General features: G+C 30.1%; 1 protein-coding gene across 2 annotated transcripts in view; it reads left to right on the top strand.

Moving 5' to 3' along the window:
- LOC130667696 (POU domain, class 2, transcription factor 3-like) overlaps window positions 1-26,737 on the top strand; it is a 270,847-nt gene that overhangs the window by 175,774 nt on the left and 68,336 nt on the right. For both annotated transcript variants that reach the window (XM_057469483.1, XM_057469482.1), the window contains one exon: window positions 25,930-25,986. In XM_057469483.1, coding sequence (XP_057325466.1) covers window positions 25,930-25,986 — 57 coding nt within the window. The remainder of the gene's footprint in view (window positions 1-25,929; window positions 25,987-26,737) is intronic.

The following is a 26,737-nucleotide window of genomic DNA, read 5'->3' as shown; positions in this document are numbered from 1 at the left end:
ACGTCAAGATATGAATTCACCCGGTAGATAAATTTGCACTCACGCGTAATACCATGGATATCTCAGTGTACCAGCTAACGTGATTATTATAAAGTCAATACGTTGCTAACTCATCAGCCGACTCCGCCCTCTAACAGCCCGGTAATATGTACTGGGCAAGAAGGCAGTTACGCTGTGAGTATGTACCACACTATCGGTACTCTCTTTTCCTCTTTAAACTTATTTAAACTTATGTTTTCTATCTCTTTCTTAAATTCACATCTTACTCTCAGCATTAGTAAAACGTTCAAGTGCTCTATCTAGTTAATAGTTATCTATTTTACGTTCAATGTAATGTCCATATACTCCTAAATCTTACGATTTAAACTCAAATGAGTCTCTTTTTTGCGTTGTATAATAGTTATGTATTCTAAAAAAAACAAAAATTATATTTATATATGTATACCTAACAATTTGATAACTTAATATGTAGTAAATAATCATAGAAGAGCTAGATGACCCCCTAAAGAATTTTACTATCAAACTAACTGCCATATTTTATCATGATCACCTAAAAAGTAAAGTTTTCATAATTTATTTGATAGGTCTTGAAAGTTTAAAAAAAAACGTGACACCTTCCTCTAAAAATTGTAAAAAAATAAATAATTTTTTGCAATTTTGGTACTTTGTTCCGACCAAATGGTTCATTAACGCAAGATAGCCTTCAGCGGTAAGTCATAATTACTCCGAATAAAAATATAATAAAAATGGCAAATTTTTTTTATCTCATTTTTAGTCAAGTCATTGAATGGTAGATAATAAATGCAGATAATTTGTGCTGAATAAAAATTAATTTTTCTTGATATTTTATTGAGTTTATCTAAACAGCTTCGTGGAGCTTGAGTTTAAAAAAATTTTCTAATTTTTGTGATCGTTTTGATATGCTCCGGTCAGTAAATTTGCTCTACTTAACGACTAATTTTTTTAAAAATTTTTATAATTTTTTTGGAGGGGACTCACCGAGAAGTAAGGGGCTGCTATACCCCTCTCTGCCTCCTAACAATATTTTTTTGATAAATTTATAGTTTTGAGAAATCTTTAACTTATTGGATGATTGTCTATTAAAAATAAATAAGAAAGGAGTAAATACATTAAATTTATTGCATGTTTTTAGTACCTACACGGAAAAATTATTCTTGTTTGAAATGTTATGATGTCGTAGCAAGACCATGTTAGCCATCTGCAGAAATTACTATGGCCATAGTAAAATTGACAGCGCTAATATCAAAAATTTCTGTCACCATTGGAAATTTTCGTATGGTCATAGTAATTTTTTCATGTGTTTATTTCAATTTCCGTCAGGTAGCCAACATGGTCCAGCTCTACTATGATACCATAGCATTTAAAAAAAGAATAATTTTTCCGTGTAGTTATCAGTTACCAATATTACCGGTAGATGAAGACGTCGAAGTTAAAACTGATGGACCAGTTGAATTTGGTAATTGAGAAACAAAGACAAGCATCTGCTTCTTCTTGCTTTTAATTTTCGTATTCATCTTGTCTTTCTTCCTGAGCATCTTTGTCTTTTTGTTTTATGTTCTCCCGTTCTCCGCCTTCGTAAGATATAAAAAATATCCGGTGTGTAGCGAAATGAGTAAAGTGTATATCATAGAGTTGGATGCGCGTGGTTTTAAGGGTCAGAGGTTAAACGGCGTGATTGAGTCTTGCTTACAAGGAGCCGCCCTACGCTGCTTCTTTCAGGCTTTTACGATCTACCAACTCTCTTACTTTTCTCTTACTCTTTAGTTGCTTTACTCAGCGAAGGGAAAAGAAAACCATAATGCAATTCAAACTATAATACTTGACTTTAAATTGAAAAGATTGCCTGGGGGATGTGAGGGAGTAAAGAATGTCAAGGCTAAGGGTGTTGTTTTCATTCCCTTGAGCTTATAGGACCAGGTTGAATGGTTGACACTCTTTTAAATCGAGACACTTCACACTATATACATATAAATATCTATATATATATTGTAACGGGTTTTTCACCACCGGGAATCTACCGGAGTGATGTCCGAATACACTTACGACTTTGGCAATCTTGTTCGAATTATTATGTTGGGCGCCAGGTGATTTAGTAATCACCAATAAACAAATGTCGAAAACGTTGGCTCAGGATGGCGGATCGGGGAAAAGTCAGGTACTTAAGATTACGATAAATGATTGATCATAATCACAAAAAGCTAAATAGTCGTGTATTGAACAAAACAAAATAAATTGATCTGTATCACAATACAAAAAATATATATATGTATATATTATGATCTTGATAGATATGACAAATAACTTGGAACAAGTTTAAGTGTTAATTTAGTCATCTAGTTAGTGGTTAAATAAATAACGAACAACTTGTCTGAGATTACTATCTGATATATTTTAAATTTTGTACATGAAAATGAAGATTATATATTTTTTATGGGATATTATACATAGATAGTGTAAGCTTGTCATAGTATAAAGTTTGTTAGGTCTTTACGATTAATGGTTCGCGATTCATTAATGGTGTCATAAACATGATTGCACGCATAAATTAATGTACTTGACATCCAACATGTCTATTTAAATTTAATTATTTATCAATAATCTATATACAAGAAATAACTTTGTATAATTACATGGTAAATTGTGTCCAATATTTGTTGTGAAATTTTCATTTTTATACATTTTTTATTGTTGTAATTACATTATAAATAACTTTGCCAAAAGTAGCCATAAAATGCGATTAACTAATATAAAAAAGAAATTTTTTTTGTAATGAAAATTTTAGAGTATAAAAATTTGTATATTCATACTCTCTAAACATGAATTAGTGGAAATAAGTGAATATTCACTAATTCCAAGTGCAAACCGAACCACTAATTTCAAAAAGTGGTTCGATTGGCACTCAGAATTAGTGAATATTCACTTATTTCACTTATTCATGTTTAGAGAGTAAGTGCTATTTTCTGAAATTTTTACGGTTTCTCATGCAAGCCTGATGAATGCTCTATTACTTGGTCTACACCAAAAGTTGGCCATTTAATAAAACGAAATAAAAATAATGTGGCGCATTTGTTTCATATTAATATACTTACTCTCTAAACATGAATAAGTGAATATTCACTTATTTTCACTAATTCATGTTTAGAGAGTATATATATTACCTTCTCGAATTTCAGTTGTCGCCTTAAATGTAAAACTTCCAGAACATCCACCTTTTACATATATTTTGTTGTAGAAAAATAATTAAAAATATATTTTTCTATATGTTAAATATTCCAAAGATATAAATACTTTGACTCAATGAAAATTAAGATTTTTAAAAAAGTCTAATTTATATATAAAAAAATATTCTCCTACATAATTTAATATATTTTTTTTTCTAAAGCTAATTCTGTTATACAGTCGGAACGTTATTAATTATCTTTTCGTGTTAGCCGAATTTACAATAAGAGATGCCGGCCGGCGGCGCTTAGAATGTAGAGTGGGTGGAGAAAAAAAAATTAAGAGGATACAACAAATGAGTATAGAGTACAGACAAGATGATAAATCAGATAGTGAGCGGCAGCTGGTTCACGGGAAATTGCTCTCTATTGTCCATCTAACACTCGTTCGTGTTATTATTCTGGAAAATCATCTTGGCCCTTTGCCTACTGCTAATTTTCGATACTGTTCTTTAAATTACTATTTACTTTCTCATACTCATATATATTTGTATTTCAAACTGTTGACTCGTTAACATATGGAAAACTTTTTTCGAATGATTTTTGTATTTCCTGTTTATATGATTTTTTTTTTAAATACATTTCTCACATAGTTTGCGAAAAATGACTTATTTAAAATGTTTAACATATATTTTTTTTTTTTTTTCGTGGTTTTAAATTTCCAGTGTGAAGTTATAAATTGGAATATTTAAGTTTTTAAAATTTTCAAAAATTAAATATGTAAGAATACATTAAAACTGTGAATGTGTTTAAGCACGCATCTAAAACGTGGGTGCGAGTGTAATGAGAGTCTTAAATACATTGTGAAAGGTCGAATAGCAGACCCAACATTAGCATGTCACTCGAGAACTACTTTTTAAACTGACTTGCGGATAGACGTCCCTCCGATGCTGTATTGAATAAACCGATTGTACTTTGCATATACTATATATATATATATATATATATATATATATATATATATATATATATATATATATATATATATATAATACACGACCGGGACCTTGAAGAATTACAAAAATTTTGAGTTGTTATTCAGGTAGTAGATTTTTGACCAGCTTTTAAAAGGTTCAACCTTTAATACCATAACTCATTACTCTTTTGTAAATATATTCAAAGCGGCTGTTTTGCTTAATGGTGTATAGTTGTGTCTATACAGGTATAGTATTAGCGAATTAGTACATAGTATTAAATTTGCAATGACTCGTTCATTACTTGGTTCGAACCAACCTGGCTTTATATTTTTCGTTATTTAAATTTTAAACCCAAATCTATTCAAAAGCGATTTATGATATTTTTAGTAATTGAAAAAAAAATATGTATGTAAGGTTGAGGTACTGCTTTTGAATTTAAGACAAGAGATACAAGTTATATTTTGATGAATTTTAGTAAACTAAGATAAAATTCAAAATAAGGTAATGTCTAGTACCCAATGATGAATCTGATGAAGTGCCCTTTGTCATCATCAAGACACGGCCTTTAACCTAAGACTCGACCTCTGTAGTTATGGCACACGACATAAAAGCAATATCATCACATAAACAGAAAAACAGACAATAACGTGCAGTCCAGTGCACCCCTTAGAAATATTGCTTGACCCCTGATTTTTCGTATTTTTGTTTGGGTCAATGTGTTCTCACCCTATACAAAATGCTATATACATTCTACCTGAAAATCTACTCCTAATTAATTTTAAGTTGTTCATATACATTTATATAACCGTTAAAATTTTTATATCATTGAATAATTAATTTGAAGAAAAAAAAAAAAAAAAAATTATGCTTGAAATTATAAAATTTTTAAATCTATCCTATTAACATTGAATAATTTACTTATCACAAATTAAAAATATTTTGAAAAATTAATAGCGAATTTTATATTACAACAAATATACATATTGAGAAAAAAAAATTAATTGGAATAAACGATTTCTTTCAGAATAGTCGCGTGGCAGAGTATTATAAAAGAGAAAGCATAATAAGTATTCTTTTCCCGTTCGGATGTTTGTAGCCATCGCCATTAAACTGAGTACACAATTAAGCCAATAATTCACATAAGCGACGAACCCATTTAGCATGTGCATAACAGTTGTACACACACACGCACACACACACACACACACACACACACACACACACACACACACACACACACACACACACACACACGCTCATATATATATCTATATGTCAGTATGGAAAAATTTTATTCTATGCATTTTGTCTGAAGTGTCATATGTATATGTATATCAGGATTTACAAAGTAGTGGTGGTAGTTTGTGCGTAGGCAATAATAATAGCTACTGACCATCGGGCATCCGAATGGACTTCCACCCTATACCGATGATTCAATTTTTACAATGGACCATTCGACTGGACAATACTCTAGTCAAATGCAGCGAGCTCGAGAATAATAGATATAAGAGCCAACAGCGGAAAATGAACAAGGGGGATCGTGCCGGCTGACCTCGAGAGCCCCTAATGCGTGGGTGTATGAACCCAAATTTACCATTCAGGTTTTTCCGTTTCTAGGATTTACATTTATAATATTTAAGTTATTCAAACAAAAAAAATAAATATATAAAATAATAATTTAGTGGTTCAACGCCTGCAAGCGAAGTAAATTTTTCGCGAATGATTAGACATGAAATCTCAATAACATAATTTATGCTACCAATTTCTAGTGGGTAATTTAAAATATTTAGTATCTTATGAGATTTGAAATTGTCATAGATGCGAATATAGTGTGTATATACTTATAGTACAGTTTATAGTGTGCTATAATATATATTTATAAGAGACTGTATCGAATGAAGATTGCCGGCTGCAGTGTTTCTTTACTTAGCTTTCCTGTTTTTAACAGAGTAGTATTCACCCTCTCTTTTGATCGAACCCTCGATTTTTCACCCTCTTTATTGGTCCACTAAGGGTCCGTGAGGCTTGACATCAGCATTAAAATTGTAACATGCAAAGAATTTCTTTACATTTTATTTTTTTTTCTGGTGATTGTTATTGTAATCATAAACTCAGTTTTTGGATAATTAGTTGTCGATTTAGATTACTATAAAACAATAATGATTTAATTCAAATCATCCTGAGAATGAGTTTTTATTGTAAACATACACACATGTATATATATATATATATATATATATATATATATATATATATATATATATATATACGAATATATATATATATATATATATATATATATATATATATTCGTATATATATTTTTTTTTTTAAATTAATTAACAGCTATGAGGGCAGTTATAATTAAGACAATTGATAAACTCACTAAATTAAGTAATTTATTGATTCGAATTGGATAAAAAAATAATTGAGTACAATGTACTGTTAATTGTAAATATATTGTCTTAATGATGCAATAAATTTTTAGCAATTTAATATATTAATTGTTCAATTTATTATTGTGAGTAAAATTTATTTACTTTTTTTTTATTTTTTATCATGAAAAAAAACGAAAGTTGTAAAAAGTTTTAGCTGTTCTTAATGTAAGTAAAATTAATGGTGGAGAAAAAAAATTTTTTTGTTAATTTATTACCTGAAAAAATTCATACAAATGTACGGAAATTTTTAGTAGGGCTTAAGAAAATTTCAAGTTTTGAATAAAAGGATACTATCTTATCTAAATTCTTAAATTTACATTCCATTAGACCTTGACAAACAAACAAAAAATATTGAAATGAATTTTTTTTCTATAATAAGAACTTACTGGTTGGTTCTGAAATCCTAACTAAGTATTTCCTTTTACGACTTAGCACAACTTTAACCGTTATATTGCAGCCCAAAAATATATGATCCCCGGTCTTACTGATTTGTAAATTCCATTGAAGTAATGTAACGAAAATATTTTTCTTAGCGATTCTTGTCTAGGTTTACCTAATTTTTTTTTTTTATTTTTTTTCGTCGTGAATCTTTGAACAATTCCAAACTGTGGAAGTACGGTCAGGATCAGAAACTAAGTACTAAGAACTAACAAAAGTAAAGTACCAAGTAAAAAAAAAAGAATAGATAGTGAGTAAAGTTTTACAAGAGTTTAAGTAAAATTAAAAGCCCACTTATGTTAGGTAAGGCATATCAAAAAAAAAAGAGTAACATTTCTATAATTCAGAGGCTAGAATGGTATGTATATAACAACATATCTACATCAAGAGTATGTTGGGTGTGAGTGCGAAGGCGGGTGAGGATCAGGGCCGGATAATATATGTACCCTCATATCGAGAAGGGGGATGAGGTTAGGGTGGTAAGCGGGGGTGGAGAGAAAACAGAGACCCTTGGCCAGCTGAGAAGAGGGGCTTTGCTGACCATCGTGAACGGACAAGCTCTTGGCTCACCAGTAGACAAGTTGCCCCCGTCTGGCGAACTTGTAAATTCTTATTTTATTTGACTATTTTTTAAGTGATCACTGTCTCGGCTAATGTGTTTTTTGTATTGTTTCCTCGTTATCTATTTGAATTATTGATAGTTATTTATAGTTATATTCAATTATTATTAGTAATTTATAATCGATAACATACAAAATTTTTTGTGAATTTTTTAAATTATGTAAACATCGAAAATTAACATGTGTGTTTTTCTGTTTAAATAATATTGTTTTATATTTTATAATTTGAGTTTGTGTAATTTATAAGTTTCGTTAGTTTTTTTTTTTTTAATATATTCCAATGGTGGTCGGAATTTGTCATTTTCGTGTTAAGAAAAAAATGCATGCGGATGCTAAAATTAAATTTCGTATACGTAAGTATTTCATTTATTTTTGATATGTAAGAAAAAATTTTTTTATAAATTACTTTGGTATATAAATAGTACATTCAAAAATCTTAGAATTGAAAAAAAAAAATGATCGGAGAATTATTTGAATGTGAATCATCAGTTAGTGATATTATAAATGCCCGTATATTTATATACAAAGTAGCTACGTATATCTTTACGTGACATAAGATGAATGACACATGACAATTGCTACTGACATATTAATATTTTTTTACCCTCATCTCTATAAAAAGGCAGTTGATCTTTTTTTTTTTTATTAATTTGGAATTATGTGCTACCAGAAAAGGTCATTTAAGCATTTGTTTTTTTTTTTACAATAAAATTAAAAAAATAGATTTAGATATTATACTCCAATTACAAGAATAAAGAATTAATATTAAAATTTAATGGAAATTTCGAAAAATTTAATATCAAAAATAAAATGAATTTTTAGTTGGATAAAATGGTGGTTTAAAATGCAAAACCCACCCCCTTATTTTGATTAGACGAACGTTTGAAATGGATTAGGGTTACGCGGCTAAGGGGAGTAGTATAATCGCCATTTTTTAATTTCTTTTTTACTTCTCGTGTACATCGTTTCTACATATAAATACGTATGTATGTATACATATATTTATTAGGGTGGTTAACTGAGAACGACTATTTTTTTTTCCATCCTATTTTAAAATATTGTTGTTAACATTGAAAAAAAAAAATTCTCTGAATTTTTCAGCCTTTAATTGAAATTTTAAGTATGTACTTCACATTTGAATTTGAAGTTTTCCCATTTAAAATACATAGGAAAGTTAGGATTGTTTTTTTCGATTCTCTACAGCTCAGCCGCATTTCAAGTTATCGGGTCACCGTTTGCGGCATTTACTAGGCAATTGAATAAATTTTATTAATTAAAATTTATTAATTTTGTAAATGAAGTGTTTGTCGAAAATTTTTCCGAAGCTTATCAAATTTAATCCTTCTTTTCACAAATGAGTTAAATAAAAAAAATGAGAATTATTGACTGATTTAAAATCATAATTAAAAGACATTTGGTCGAATTTAAAAAAAAATAAAATATTTTATTTGCAAAATTAATGGTATACCTATATATCACGTAAACGAAGAACTTAAGAGACTTAATTAAGAGGGTCTTTTTTGTAGAGAATCAAATTTCTTAAAAAATCGTTACCTGTATTTTTACTGTGAATTTTGTTATTTAGTCTATATCAACTAGAAACCCAAATTATCATGAAAAAAATGATTTTCCGAACCAATACAAAAAAAAGAGTTCGAGTCTCAGTAAAATTGCTACGAGAAGACCTGGTAACATGAAATGCAGCTGAGCTATAGAGAAATGAAAAAAAATCCCAACTTTCCTATGCATTTTTAATGGAAAAACTTCAAAATCAAATGTAAAGCACTTGAAACTAAAATTCAGGGCTGAAAATTGCAGATAATCTTTTTTTCAATGTTTACAACAACATTTTGAAGTGGGATCAAAAAAAAAAAATAGTCGTACCAAAAGAACCATCTTGATATAGGGGAAGGAGGGGGGCGCAAAACGGGGTACGGTAAGCAAAACAGGAGGACCCCAAAATTTTGTAAAAAAAGATTTAATTTTTTAAATCTTATTTCAACATTCCAAAAATCACTTGTCTAAATATATTGGAGCATTATTTTGAATTTTTTTTGTTAAACTTTATCAAAAATCGAGTGTCAGTTGAAAAATGTTAATGGCTTTTGTTTTATGATAAAAACCAACAAATTTTTTTTTTTTTCCTTTGCTTCTAATAATTTAGAATAAATTTAAATTTGACGGTGAATAACTTTTGAAAGAGTAAATTGATTGATAAATTATAAGAGACCATCTTTGTTAGAGCTTTTAATTTTCAACAAGAATTTGACTTTTGCACCGCACGTATGCTTGTCGCGAGTATGCCTGAAATAGGCAAGGTATCAGCCTCCCGTCAAACGGAGGTGGACTTCGGTCCCGTTACATTAATTAATTGACTTTTGCAGTATATTAACTAGCTGATGAGTTATAAAATTCCAAATTTTTAACAAATTTTTCCGTATTATTTAAATGAAAAATAGAAAATTGTAATCAGTACTCGATATTAATATTAAGGGCACAAATTTTAACAGACGCGGTCTTTTATTCATCTAAAACTTTTAAGTGTGTTTTTGAGAAAAAAAAAAAAAAAAAAAATTGATGTTTTGTTGAATCAGTTTAATATATATATTTATATAAAGATAGCGAGAGAGCAGGTTTAGTTACTTTACGAACCTAGATTCGGGACTAAAATATCGACAAAACTACCCAGACTTCATCCTCGTACTTGTGATAAGAACAAATGCTTTCTTAATTCACGCACGAAAAAAATCGTCCTGTAAAAATTACAAAAATTTATGTCAAAGTACGTACGTTACACTTCTGTTAATAAGACTATGTTAAATTTACATCCATATTTATGCTATTTTTTTTTATCTAAACATAATTAATTTAACAAATGTTATGGTTACAAATTTATTCTCTTTAATTTGAAATAGCGAAATAGTCACTATATTTACTGCCGAATAGTGATTGTCACGCGATTTTCACTAATTCGTTTTTAGAAAGTGAGCTGTAATCATTTTTTATTAAGAAAAATTAAAGTAATAGGGGAACCTGGGGCACGAAGGCCCCCCTCAAAAATTAGGTAAAAAATGTTTTTTTTTTATTTTCCGTCAAGTTATGACCTCTATAATGTTTTTATCATATTTTAGGCCAATATGTGATATGTGGGGCACAATGAACCACTCGAAAAAAAAAATTGTAACGAAAAATTTTTTTTTTTTTTTTTTTGTAAAATTTCGACTGATTCTTCCGAAATAGATAAAAAATAAACGAATTTGATGGTTAAAAGCCACAAAAAGAAAAAACCGGCTTAAGGGGGCCGTCGTGCCCCAGGCTCCCCTACAAAGTGAAATATGTAAACATATAACATGGTTGTAATGTAAAATTACCATTTTCATAAAAAAATTAATTAAACATCTCATAACATATTTTTTATTATTTTGGATACTGGATCTTTTTTTTTTAATTCACAATTTTTTCAACAATTTGTATTCTTTTTGTAATACAAATTTTTCGTTCTTAAATATTTGGTGTTGCGGAAAATTTCAATAAAGTAATGTTACGAGAATACAAATGAATTTATCTCGAAGAATCGTCCACTTTAAAATTAGAAGTAATTAATTAAATTTGAGAGATGAAATCTGAATTTTTAAATTAGTTCAATATTTTTATAACTTTTAAAATTTATAATTCAAATAAGTAATCAATTTAAAATATAACAGATAAATATTTCGGATAGTTATTATCCTATTATTCATATTATCAGTCAGTTAATCAATAAAAAAAAAAGGTTATATTTAATTTTATTGATTTCGTAAAGAAAAAAAAAACGTTTTTTTAAAGCACTTGCAGTGTTTCCAAGTCAGCTGATAAATACTAGCTTAAGCGGATTATTGAAATGACTCAAGTGTCAGCTTTAAACAATGCAATCGACAATTTTTACAAATAATTTATCAACTTAATTTAAATAAATTATTGATCTACAATATTTCTATATTAATTATCAACAACTACGTTTATTTATAAAAATAATAATATTTATACTTTGAATGTAAGTTACAGACAAAAAGCTATTCGATAAAAATTGAAATGTATGAACGCTGGAAATATCATCCCTTAGAAATGTAGTCAAGCATGTAGTCGACATATGTATAGATCCATATATACATGCGTTTTAGCATCAGACTTGTGGCGATCGTTGAGAGGGCGACTCAGATCGTTATTGAAAGATCTGGTCGCGTTTCTGGACCTCGGTCCGGTCACGATCAGAACCCAAGACTAAACGTCTGTCCGATGTATAATCTCTCCTTAGCATTCCGCGACCTCGCATGTCTTCCAAGCCGCACCTTAATTAAGCGTTATGAGTTGGAACCTTCGTTAACCGGATACCTTATTTCCTCCTGACGCGAGTACATATACTAAAGAGATAATCGTGAAAATTTGCGATCTCTATTACGCCGGGAAAATTATATACAATCGAATATTCGATGCCATCGATAAAAATTCAAAGTTTTATTTACAAAACATGAAAAATTTAAATCAAGAAATTATTAACCATCGGGAGCAGAATTGTTTAAGATTACGAGTTGTGTTTTCTATAAATTGAATTATTTTTTTTTTCTTTTCCAATGTCAGAGAAATGATAGTGCCTTTGTCAATTGATTAGATATCCATTTATCTGCAGCAAGGTTTATTTAATTTTGTACAATTGACTTGTTATTCAAGCTCTTTGGAGATAATTCAATAGTTTGTATTGCATTTTCCTCTTTTATTTTTTTTAAGCACTAAAAAAAAAATCAAAAGTGGATTTGAAGTGTACATAACTTTTTTTTCAATCTGAATTCACTCCGTCACTCGGAATTCCAGAATTAAAAAAAAATCACTTTACATACGGAGTATAGAGCTGGTTCTTTAACGGAGTGATTTTAGGATGATCTGGATTTTATTTCAATTCGCATTAACTACTAAAATAAACTCCCCCTTGAAGTATAAATTTCACTCCAAGCACAATGAAACCAAGTGTGTAGTCAAAGTTAATACACTTGGCAAATAATATTGAAATTTTGTAAGCATTCTATAGATATTCAACAAACTGTGAAATGTGTTTTGAGTGACTACAAAAAACTATAGTTTTACTTATGACCTTAAACATGAACACTTTTAATGTGTGTTGAAATAATACACTTGTAACACATTTGGTTTTAGAGTGAGGGGATTAAATAAATGAAAACACGTCTGTTCCGCATTTACTCGGAATGTAATCTGCGTTCTGCCCTGTTATGACAAAACGACGTATCTTGAGATACGCTGTTTTGTCGTAACAAAGCTAAAAAGGTTTATTTAGTGTCACTTAATAATAGGGTATCATCAGAATTTTACTAATTTAATTAATTATGCCAATAATATTGATCAAATGTGCGTATAAAAGAAATGAAAAAAAACGTATCTTTTTTGCATTGGAAATTTAATTCTTCGAGTTACAGCGTTTTGTCATAACAATTTCATCTATTTATCAAAACAAGCATTAGTTTCTTACGATACAAAAAACGTATCTCGAGATACGTCGTTTTGTCATAACAGAAATTAATTTTTCTGTTAAATTGTACTCAAATTCTGTTAAAACTTTAAACGCTATTTTCTTGAAACTATAATTTTTGAGATACGTCGTTTTGTCATGACAGGGCAGCGTTGACCTCACAAATTTTTCTACAGTGCAATAATAAACATTAATTATGGAATAATAATCAAAATGTCTTTGGTACACATATTTTACTCCTAAAATATAAGCCAATGTCTATATAAATAATATTAGAAAATATAAAACTGATACCTATAGTTTTTTTAAAGGCTATTTGTGACACTAACCAACGAAGCAAGCCCTCACCTTCTGCCAAAACCACTCACGATGGATGTAATATATCGTACGAATTAGTGCAACCCTTATTGTTTTCCACTTCTCGCAACCCCCGCTGGCACTCTTCCGCATCCCTTTATTTTTCTGTTACCAAGATACTCATATATATATATATATATATATATATATATATATATATATATATATATAACATTATTCTCTCAATTCTTTCCGTTTCTCGCAATTCTTTTTACTAGTATAGTTATAACTTAATTACAAGAAAGCCAGCATGCGAGTGAGCAACAAGAGCTTTCAGATATATAATAAATTTTCCATCAATGGCAACTTATTTTTTTGCTTCGAGAATTATCAGCTTCACAATAAAATGAATGTACCCTTAATAAAATTTATTTTATTCTTTCGTACGGTTTTATTTCATTTGCTTGACGCCAGAAAAAAAAATATTAATTATTTTATATTAATCAAATGTTCTTTCGTAAAGTGAGAATAAAAATTGTTCGAGAAAAAAACCAATTACGTCAATCAATTTAAAAAAAAAAAAATGTACATACTATTGAGTTATTTAAACAATAAAATATTGCTTTTTACAGGTTACCAAGAGAGATAAATATAGTAAATATAAATTTGATGACGTGACAAAGGGTGATGATATTCACAAAGTTAATTGCCGACAAACCTCTCTAATTACCGCGTAATTATAACGAAGTAGAAACAGGCAACACACACATGTATATATATATATATATATATATATATATATGTTACAGCATAAGGATTTATATTCTCATATCAAGTTTCATTGTCAGGACTTGGTATAAAGAAGAGTTTTATACTTGGACTCACTGTAAATAAGTAACATACGCGTCGTGGGTATCCGTCTATTGTGCCAATTAACGCGAATTTTAGTTATTATTTTTTAATGGCACACACGCCCTTCTTTGCGCTTAATGCATATTTCATGCGCGTTGCTGCATTCGCACACGTGGATATAATATAAAAGATTAAAAATAAATAAAATTATGAATGTTCACATGGCTTAAACAGATTTTTATCTTACATCTATATAAATTAATATACTACGTAGCTTTAACGATTTACTGATAGATTAGAATTAAAATTTAATTTAATTTGACTTCAATATATTTTATATTTATAATTATAACAATTATATTTAAATTTTTGAAAAACCAGAATAAAATGATTTTTTAATTGATTCCAATTATTATATATTACATAAAACGTTATTTTCTTAATCTAATATTAATTTCTTTTATATACATTGTCCAGATGTTCTGGACAGTTTTCTTTATGATTTATTAAGAAAGCACCAAAACACCCACAGCTATATGAAGTTATTTAGTAGTTAAATAAGAATAAAATAACTTATCTAGGACAGATGCACAAATCAATTTAATTTATTAAGTAATTATAGCTAATTATTTTTTATTTATATTTAAAATAAAATCATACACTGTAAAAAATTCGCGGAGTGAATGCGGATTCAATCCGGAGTGAATGCGGAGTGAATGAATTTTCAATTATTCACTCCCCTCGGAGTGAAATTCACTCCACAGGGGAGTTTTCGCGGAGTAGATAATTTTTTATTAATTTAATCCATCCGGAGTGAAATTCACCCCGGAGCGGAGTTTTAAAAATATTATTAATAAAATATAACTCCAATTAATAAAATCGAAGTAAAAATTCGGGTATTACATTATTGATCAGCTGATATGCACACACATACACACATACATATTTAGGTACACGCACTCGCACACACACGCACGCACAAATTTGCACACATGTACACATTTGCACACACGCACAAACTTGCACGCACGCACACATTTTCACACACACATTTGCACACACGCACAAATTTTCACACACGCACACATTTGCACACACGCACACATTTTCACACACGCACAAATTTTCACACATGAACATATTTGCACACACGCACACAAACACCTGCACACACCTGCACACACACATGCACGCAAACACACACATGCACGCAAACACAACTCGCACACACACACACACACACACACACACACACACACACACACACACACACACACATTGTTTAGCAGTCTCATATAAATTTATTTAAATATTAAAACTCCGGACCGGAGTGAATTGGGAGTGAAATAAAATCCGCGTCACTCCGAGATCACTCCGCTAAAAAAAACTCCCAATTCACTCCGCATGCCGAGTGATCTTTTTTAAAACTCCGGAACTCCGAGTGGCGAAGTGAATCCGGAGTGAATTCGAATTTTATTTCACTCCCAATTCACTCCGGATTCACTCCGGATTTTTTACAGTGTATATCTTATTGGTAACTAAAAAGTCCATTTGCAATTGTATCATAAATATATCTACACCAGATATGCCGTTGGGGCGTTGATCGAGGCCAGTTAGAAAGTAATCTGTCGTCATATTGGGTGTAGAGAATGATGACAGAGTATTAAGATGCCAATGTATGTCCATGGGGGTCATGCAGGAGAAAACTAATAAAGGGGTAAAAAATACCCTTTTCTTCTCTAGATTGTAAACGATTGGCACACACTGAAACTCAAACCTCCAACCCTTTCGCACATTACATTAATTTTAACCCAGAAATGTCGCATCGTCAATTTCATATAATTTTTCTTTAACTCATGGTGTTTCTCTTTTTTTACACTTATTCTCTCATTTCTAGCGTCACGTCTATACTATACCCCATTGACAATAATGCTTTTCTATAGTCTGAGCCATCTGCGAAGGGCGTGATCAAAACTACCCCATCGTACTTGGACAGCAATTATTTTGGAATCCATCAGTTCACATTGAGGATTAGCGGCGTTTCAGACCGATTAACAGACAGTAATGATCGATCGATTTGTGTTACTTCTATAAATATTAGGGTGCTTCGTTTCCGGCGAAAGTATTTTTTTTGTTGCTCATCAAGCAAAATGTTGTTTTTTATGCTGAAACAAAAATTCCTGCCAAGTTTGAGCTCTTAATTCCAATTTGAAGTACATTCCATTTGATTTCAAAGATTTCCCATTTAAAATACATGTAAATTAAATTACTTTTTTTTTAACTTTCTAATACTCAGCTGCGTTTTATGATATCGACGCGGTTTTGGTCGCAAATTGTAGGGCATTTGGTGTTCTTCAAAAGTGCCCATAGTTACTTAGCTGTAATTCCAGCTGTTCTATATTATATTTTTCAAATTATTAAAATTACTATAACTTGGAAACTATGGACTTTAGCGAGTTGACTCATAAGACTTTTTTTTAAGGGAATAAAATTTCCTATAAAATTTCTTGTAGCATTTTTAGTGTAGTTTCATTGGTTTACGTTCTGCAAGCCAATAATAATTTGCGACCAAAACCGCATCGATATCATAAAACGCAGCTGAGTATTAGAAAGTTAAAAAAAAAGTAATTTAATTTACATGTATTTTAAATGGGACATATTTTAAATCAAATGGAATGTACTTCAAATTGGAATTAAGAGCTCAAACTTGGCAGGAATTTTTGTTTCAGCATAAAAAACAATATTTTCCTTGATGAGCATAAAAAAAATACTTTCGCCGGAAACGAAGCACCCTAATAGGGGAAGGGGGGGGGGGGCAAAAAGGAGTAGGGTACACGGAGAAAATTAAATGATTGCAGTTACTATCTATTTATGGTAAAATTTTTTACCATCAACCCGATGGTAGTGACAACTATCTGGATGATTGTATAAATCATATTTATGGTAACTGTTACAATCATGTATGTTAATTAGAGATAGTTACAGTTATCATTTTAAATAGTTGTATTTACGATCTAGATGGTTACAGTTACCATCAGAAATTGTAGTGGTTACCATTAAAGATGATTAAAGTTACCATCTCAGACAATTAATGATGTTACCATTAATGATGTTCTTGTCAGCATTGGATGTCATGAACCCTTACCATACAAAATAGACGACCTTGTTCAAGACATTCAATGGACAAGTTTTCAGAATGATAGAATAACAATTAATTCAATTATAATGAAACCGTCTGACGAACCATCATTTTACCACGTTAAAAAAATACTAAATATCAACAATGGCCAAATTTTATTCATTACCCAGTACTTGGATGATTGTTATTTCGATGAACACACTCAATCATTCAAAGTTATTAACAGAAGCTCCCTCGCTTGGAAATTTTTATTTTATGCTGATATTGAAGACTGTACAGTAACTTATTTCAATATTTTAGACAATCAAGTGTACATAACTAAATTATGGATTTAAATAATTGTAAAAAATAAATAATTGTCATTTTTTTGTAAAAATTTTATAAATAAAATTTAAGTATGTTTGTCATCATATTTGTAATCAAAAATTTATAATTTTGCACCAGTACTTGAAAATTATTGAATTTTTGATCAATTTTTTTTATAGCATTTAATAATATTTATCAGTGATAAATTATCACTATCCTTGATAGGAAACATTATTATCCTGATGGTAAATATTACCATCCTGATAGTAGCTGTAATCATCTTAATGGTTACTGTTATCATCCTGATGGTAACTGTTACTATAAAAAATGGTAACTGCAATTATAAAAAATTGTAGCACTAACCATCTTTACACTGAAAAATTTTTTAATCATCCTAGATGATTGCAGCTACAAATTTAGTATGATAACTCCAATCATTTATTTTTCTCCGTGTAGGTAAAACGGGGTACCCCCAAAATTTGATAAAAAAAAATTTTATATTTTAAATGGTCTTTAAACATTCCAAAATCACTTATGTAAATATGATTAAGCGGTACTTTGAATTTTTCTTTGTAAACTTTTTCAAAAATCAATTGTCAGTTGAAAAATATTAATGACGTTTGTTTTATGATAAAAACTATTAAAATTTTTTTTTTCTTCTTTTGTATCCAATAAACATGTAAAATATAATTTTTCTTCATGTAAATTACTTACAAAAAAATTCAACTTAATCAAATTCGTTTAAAATCCAGAAATTTTTTTTTTTTACCTTTTTTAGGGGGTACCCCACTTTGCCCGCAGAAATGAAAAATTTTTTTTTTCAACGGTAACTGAAAATTTCTTCGATTTACTTTGAATATCATTAAAAAAAAAGATTCAGCGTATCTGAGTCCTCGAAAACTTGGTATTTCCTTAAGTACCCTCTTTTGCCCCTTCCTCCCCTATATATATATTCTTCTCTTACTTCCTTTTTTAACTTCCCGATAAGAAAATCGATGATTTTCGAAAAATTCGGGAATTTCATCAGATGTCGACGTTCTGAGGTCCTAGGAAGCTATTCTGACTATTTTCAGATTGATGTCCGAGTGTCTGTGTGTGTGTGTGTGTGTGTGTGTGTGTGTGTGTGTGTGTGTGTGTGTGTGTGTGTGTGTGTATGTGTGTGTGTGTGTGTGTGTGTGTGTGCGCGCGTGTGTGTGTGTGTGTGTGTGTGTGTGTGTGTGTGTGTGTGTGTGTGTGTGTGCGTGTGTGTGTGTATGTGTGTGTGTGTGTGTGTGTATGTGTGTGACCGGTCTATAACTTTTTAACTAAATGAACCGATTTGGATGGTTAAGGCGGCAATCGAAAGAACTTGTTGGCCATCAACTTTTCTTTATTGGTTAAAATATTGGTGAATTACGAAAAAAAAATTTTTTTTCTTTAGTTTTTTATTGATTTCTCAGAAACGACTTGAACGATCGACGCCGATATCTAATCAGCTCTAGAACCCAATAAAACACGTCGATTTCCGCCCAATCATCAAAATCGGTTAATTTGTTCGCAAGATATCGTGGGAGAAAGAAATACTAAAAAACGGTTTTTTTTTCGAAAACAATGGCATACAAAAGTATTTTCGAGCTCGAAGAGCCCGAAAATGTATTCACAACAATGTTTTCGAGCTCCTTGAGCGGGAAGTTTTAGGGCTGGCCCGCAGGGTCAACTGATAGATAGATTTTTTTTATTTAAATCTAAAATTTTTTTACTATTCTATTCGTACTTACTGCAATTTTTATACTTGCATTATAGCTCAATTAGAAAGGAATGCTCGATATGTATTTATTTTATGCAATTAAATAACTATCCACCTTTAATGAAATAATGAAAAAATTCATAAAAGGTTAAAAATGAAATTTTTGAGTAATTTATATAAATTATATTTCTTATCTCCTTTATTATGTAGTAATTACAGGATAAAAAAGATATTAGTGGTATTTAAAAACCCTTTGGTTGCTGGGGACATGTGAAAGCTCTCAAGACGCCGACTTTCTTTGGTACTAGTGACTTTGGTGGGAGATGGTTCGTTGAACAAGGCGGTCACCATGGAAACAGAGAATAAAGTAGGGGAGCTTACAATGGTCGGGGGGTGATTTCTTCATAACGGCCGCCATTATCGCGCTTTCTTACTGAACTCAACTCATTATGTCTTACGACAAGAAAATTTTGTTACTTTTATTTAACTTTTAAATACGCTTTTCATACAAGATCTTTTGATACACTTCAATGATATCATTTATTTTGAAAAATCTTCTTTTAACCCATTTTAACATCAAGAAAAAAAAACAGTGTAAGTCACCAATGCTGTTTCTAGTAATATTATTTTTTCTCAGTGTTAATCGGTGTTCTGACTTAATTTAATTGATGGAAATATAATATAGAAGTTGTAGTTTTCAAACTTATGTTACTTCGATCAATTTAGAGAGTTATGCTTCTTTGGCATACTACCCGACTGGAATTTTTTCTGAGAACCCGACAAAGACCTTATCAGGTTAACCTTATAACTTCATAAGGCCCAAATCATGATTACCTGATGAGGGACTGATTAGGATGTAACACAAATGGCCCGTGATAAGCAAGCGAGAATGCTATCTCAGTATGGTCGTGATAAGAAAATCATCAAGATAGCCCGATGGTGAATAACGTTTTAATTAATAAAGCTATCCTGAAGTGGTTCTGATAAAGAACTCATTAGATATTTGTTTGATGGCAAATAAGTTTTTTAACTTCCCGCTAAGAAAATCGACGATTTTCGAGAAATTGGGAAGTTATTGTTTTCACCCCGATTCGCGAAAATCGAAATTTCATCAGATGTCGACGTTTTGAGGTCCTAGGAAGCTATTCTGACTATTTTCAGATTGATGTCCGAGTGTCTGTGTGTGTGTGTGTGTGTGTGTGTGTGTGTGTGTGTGTGTGTGTGTGTGTGTGTGTGTGTGTGTGTGTGTGTGTGTGTGTGTGTGTGTCTGTATGTATGCATGTGTTGTGTGTGTATATATGTGTGACCGGTCTATAACTTTTTAACGAATGAACCGATTTGGATGGTTCTTGCGGCTATCGAAAGAACTTGTTGGCCATCAACTTCCCTTAAAATTTCAGATCATTTGATCAAGTAGACTCAAAAATATTGGCGAATTACGAAAAAAAAAATTTTTTTTTTTTAGTTTTTTATTGATTTCTCAGAAACGACTTATACGATCAACTCCAAAATTTAATCAGCTCTAGAACTTGATAAAATACGCCGATTGCCATCTCAACCATCAAAATCGGTCAATTCGTTCCTGAGATATCGTGGGAGAAAGAAATGCTAAAATCGGTTTTTTTCGAAAACAATGGCACACAAAAGTATTTTCAAGCTCGAAGAGCTCGAAAATGTATCCACAACAATGTTTCCGAGCTCGAGGAGCTCGAAAACAGCGGAAAGTTTTGGGGCTGGCCCGCAGGGTCAACCAATAGACAGATTTTTTTAATGAGACAATCCTAATGTGGTTCTGGTAAGGACCATGCCAGGTTTGCCCTATTAAGACTAACCTGAGAAGGTCCCCATGGTGTTTTAGGCAAATCACGACAGAATTCTAGTCAAGTAAAATCAGAAAAGCTTTTACACTGCAATTATAGGCTTTTTTAGTCTGGTTGTTTTTTAATATAAATTTCTTGTATGCACTGTTAGAAGTATTTATTTGAGCCAAATAAATATTCATTAATAGTTAATAAATGGTTTATTAAATGAGATTTAGTTAGGCCAAATAAGCCATATCTTAATAGTTAATAAATGGCTTATTTGAATAGAAAGAAATGACACATGAAGTTAATTACGTAAGGTTATGACAATTAATTTATAGGACTGTTTAATTTTATTTTTTAAAAGAAAATAATACACACAATTAATGTTAATTGAAGATACAAATTATTATACAAAAAATATAAAAAAAATGAAATATTATAATAAATTTTTACTAACAATCACACTCATTCCGTTCAAGTTTATAACCGTAACTTCATGTCTCATTTCTTTCTATTCAAATAAGCCATTTATTAACTATTAAGAAATGGCTTATTTGGCTCAAATAAATCTCATTTAATAAATCATTTATTAACTATTAATAAATCTTATTTGGCTCAAATAAATACTTCTAACAGTGTGCTTTTTTGGCTCTTAAGGTATTTCTATCTGTGGATCTATGTCTCTTTGACATTGAATACCCAATATTATCATACCCCGGAATGGTTCCGGTCAAACGTGAGTCCATTTTATCCTCGCGCCGCCTGAAAAACAAAGCTTAAATTTCTATAGCTATATTTTTTTTCATCATTATTTCTTACTAGATTTATGTAGATCATTCGAGATCTACGTAAGTCAATGCTAAAAAAAGGCAAGTTATAAATCGAAGATTCTGAAATTATGATTTTAAAAGAGGTTTGCGGGGCTTTATAACAGAGGAAAATTTAATCCTCAAAAATGTACATGACTTCGATTAGGTCAAAATATGTAGAACTAGACATAAATTTCAATCTAAAATTTACAAAAAGTTATATTTAGATAGATTTAATTGAATCGCAGTCCATAATCATAGAATTGTAATTTTTATTATTATATTTTAGTAAATATGATGGTACGTATAAAAAAATTACAACCTCGTTGGAGTAATAAAAAAAAAGTTTTGATATAGTCAATTCAAGTTGCATAGGGTTTCAGCTTTGAAAAATTGATAGTCACCCCCGCTCGTATTCACGCAAACCAGATTCAAAGTTGCATTTTGTATTCATGGCAATCGTGTAGAAAAAAAAATTTTACCATCTCTCTCGGGTGTAGACCCGATATGATTACAATAAGTAACGCGTCCGACGAGGCCGTTTCGATACCACAGAATATTGTATGTAAGATCACCATATATATACAATATATATTGTATATGTGATATAACCACAACACAGTTAACCGCAAACCCTTACAAATGTCATGATTAATATTTGAGTTGATTCACGTAGAAAAAGTTTGTTCAGGCTTACAGAGTCTGCAGGTAATTTTGTGTACTTATTGTTTGCTGTTTTCAAATATTAAAATCTTATTTAGCCCTACTATCGTGTAAATATAAAATATAATCATTGATCGTCAATAAGAAATAATAAAAATTATGATTACTTACTTACTTTCTAGTTTGACGAATGCGTATGTTATATAAAAAAAAATCTCTATGAATCTTATGGGTATTGAAATATATGTTTTATATAAGGTACCCGATGTTCCTAGTGTTACATTATAAGAACGTTCGCTAGTATAAGTTTACAATGTAGTAGCAGAGTAGATACTGTTATATATTCTGCTGACCTTTATGAATACTAAGAAGTTATAAATTTTTGTTGGTCATGCAATTGCATGGTTGTCAATTCAAAACCTATTTCAGATTAATAATGTAAACTAATAACTCATTATATCACAAATATTTTATGTTCACTTCTAACTATAATTACATATCTTATTCTTGGTATCGTAGAGTAAAAATGATTGATAATATTATTGACAAAATATTTTTTTATTATGTCATGATGAATATTCATAGCAAAATTTAAAATAAATAAATCTTATGTTAATAAATAATAAAAAGCAATTCATGTGAATGTAACATGATTGCAATGCAAAATTACCATTTATGTAAAAAACTCAATTAAACTTTTCACAATTAATTTTAAATAATTCCAGGGACCGGATTTTTTTTTTCATTCGAAATTTTAATAAAATAATGTTATGAGAATACAAATAAGTTTATCTTGGAAAATTTTCCAATTTAAAATTTGAATTAACAAAACAATTCCAGAATCCAATGTAACGGTAACACGGCGCTCAAATAAGTTGTACATATATCTTTAGTAAAAATTACATACAACAATAATTCGGATAGAACAAATTTATTTTCAATTCATACATGATTACATTTATCAGCGTTATATTTTTTTCTTATAGCATAACTATAAAAAAGTACTGATTTAAAAATATGTAACACATAATAATTTAAATGTGTTGCATAAAAATACAAATATAATTAATTAAATAGCATAATACATATATGTATTTAAAGATAAGAAGACAATATATTTAGCACATCTTGAGAAGGATATTCAGGATAGGATATTGCGGGTGCAAATGAGAAAAAGAAGCTTCACGTCCAGCTGTATCTTTTTTACGAGACTCTTGAGAATTTCCTACACTCCAATAATCCATCGATTGGAGTATAGTCCAATGTCGTCATTCCTGATCAAATATTTTACTGCGTTTCTAAAAGCCTCGTTTTTTTTCAGATATTTATTTTTTCATCGTATTATCATTATTATTACTATTATCATTGAATATATGTTTTGTTAATTTAAGATGAAAAATAAAAATCAATTTTGCATAATATGCGGGTAGATTAAATGAAATAATTAGTTTATCGCAGCTGTTTAAACAATTATGTTCGCATCATGGGGGTTCTGTTGCTTTCAATTAACTTCAATTTAGACAAGAGTCAGTCCGTGTAATAAGGTATATCCAAATAATGAAATGTAGTTAAGAATAAATGTTGGTTTTGATAAAGAAAAATTGTTTTCGAAGGTTAAAACAGTAGTGAAGAAGAGTCACATATTGAAATGTCTTGGAAGATATAGTGCGATAGGAAAGGTAAGATTATCTGAATACAGTCCAAAGTGAGTAGTAGCCCCCAAGAGGGTAGTAGGTGGTAGCCCTACGGGTCAATCCCCCGCGTGACATATTACGGTCATTTCGACTATTATGTAGGAAGTTTTTTACTTTCAAGATATATATAACAGCATAAATGCACACAGCTCGTAATGGGCAAGGGTGCCAAATAGATTGTATATATTTAAATATCAATGGATTATTTTTATGTGTATCTCTGTATATCTTTTTTTAAAAAACACCTGCGATCGATTTCTTCTTTTATTTTGAAAATATATACTATTAAATTAATTATTAGGGAATACGGGGCATAACGGTCCACCTCCAAAATTCAGTAATAAAAAAAAAATAAAAATTGAAGTTGAAAATTCTTTCGTAATTTAAAACTTCTTAGAAGCAAAGCCGAGTATTCAGGATAAAATGAGAAACTTGAAAAATTTAAAAAATATTAAATTATTTTCTGTAAAATAATGATTATTATTTTAGAATTTTCAACTTACTGCTATGAAAATTGACCATTATCAAAAATTCGGGAAGTTGTTGTTTTCACTCCGATCTTTGAAAATTAAATTTTCATCAGATGTCGACATTTGTGGTCCTAGGAAGCTACCTCTATCATTTTCAGAATGATATCTGAGTATCTGTGTGTATGAGTATATGTACGCGGACGCGCACGCGCGCGAGTGTGTGTGTGTGTAAACTTATTTTAACTTTTGAACTAATGGCCGATTTAAATGGGTTTTGTGGCAATCGAAAGAGTTTGTCGGGCGTCAACTTTCCTTAAAATATCAGATCATTTGATTAACCCAGGTAGGAACCGCCAATGATGACGTTGGCCCTTTTTTAATCTGTCAAGACTCGATAGCCAAGCATGGTTGAAGCTTGGCCCTATTGTACAATCTAGCTAGAACCAAGTCTCGAGAACTAAACCTGGCCCAAGCTTGGTTCTATAGTAGTACCGAACTGTAACAAGTCTCAAGTACATTAAGTAAATTTTCGTTCATTTTCACCAAAAATTTTCATAAATAATAAAATCAAAAATTAGTTTTCGTTCCATAATGAAAAATTTTTTTTTTTAAACTCAGGACCTCAAAACGTCGAGATCTGTTGAAAACTCGGTTTTCTAAAGTCGAATCGAAACCCATAACTTCCCGTTTTTTTTTTTTTTTTTCATTTTCAATTCTCTTAGCGGGAAGTGAAAAAAAATTTTTTGGAGCACGAATCGTGCTCCACGATGGACTGCTTCCGAAAAAAAAAATAATTTTGGAAATGATTTTTTTTTTTTAAGTTACTGCATCCTTTAGTTTGATCTATATTAAATATAAAAAAGCAATTAATTTTTAACAGGAGGGCCCCTATCATCGTTCCAAAAATAATAATTTTGACAAGAAACAACTTTTATTTTCCGTGTAAAATTAAATAGTTGAATTCTTAGAACTTAATATTTTTTTTTTTTACGTTACAGCGAGTGATGCACTTGGACGGATTGACAAAGATGTGGAATCTCCGGAGTCGATTAATGGTAAATAAAATATATTATGTTGTTATTTAAATTAAATTGAATTAATATATCCAATTGAATAAAATAAATGAAATGATGTTTAAAATTCTAAGCAAACATAAAATTTTAATTTTACGATTCCCACATAAACAAGATAAAAATAAGGGGCTTATTATGAGTAGGCTGGAACTCAAATTATTGTGTCGGCATATTTCTTCGGCCCTTCGTGATGCCCTTTTAACGTCAGGCTAATTATTTCCACGTAAAGCACGCCATAAAGTGAATTACATTTGTGAGTAGCGGCATAGTTTGTCATTTGTGAGTTATCCTGAGAAATGATTCTGACTACTATTTGCTTTCTTAAATATTTTCAAACCAAAACCTCGAGTGTATATTATATATACAAGTGGAGAAAAATATATAAAATTAATGGATATGCACAGTAATCATTGGATGGAGGATAAAAAAAATTAGGGTGTCGTAAAAAATCATGCTAAATCACCGCGTCCAGGTAATGCTACTTTTAAATTGTCGTCATTTGCAAAACTTAAACATGATATATTATAGTTCCTGAGTATTATAAAATCTTAAGTATCTATAAAAGCTAAAAATTATTTATTTTTCTTTTGTTTAAGATATGGAAAATTTGCGTTTAGTGTTAATCTTAGTTTTTTTTTTCAACTTCTAAGAGATAACCTTTTTTTTATCAATTTTATGTTAAATGTGAAGCTAATGCTTTTATAAATTTAATATTACACGATCCTATTATCGT

The sequence above is a fragment of the Microplitis mediator genome, chromosome 5, assembly GCF_029852145.1.
Source record: "Microplitis mediator isolate UGA2020A chromosome 5, iyMicMedi2.1, whole genome shotgun sequence".
In the NCBI taxonomy this organism is placed as follows: domain Eukaryota; kingdom Metazoa; phylum Arthropoda; class Insecta; order Hymenoptera; family Braconidae; genus Microplitis; species Microplitis mediator.
This window is presented reverse-complemented; position numbering and strand designations above follow the sequence as displayed.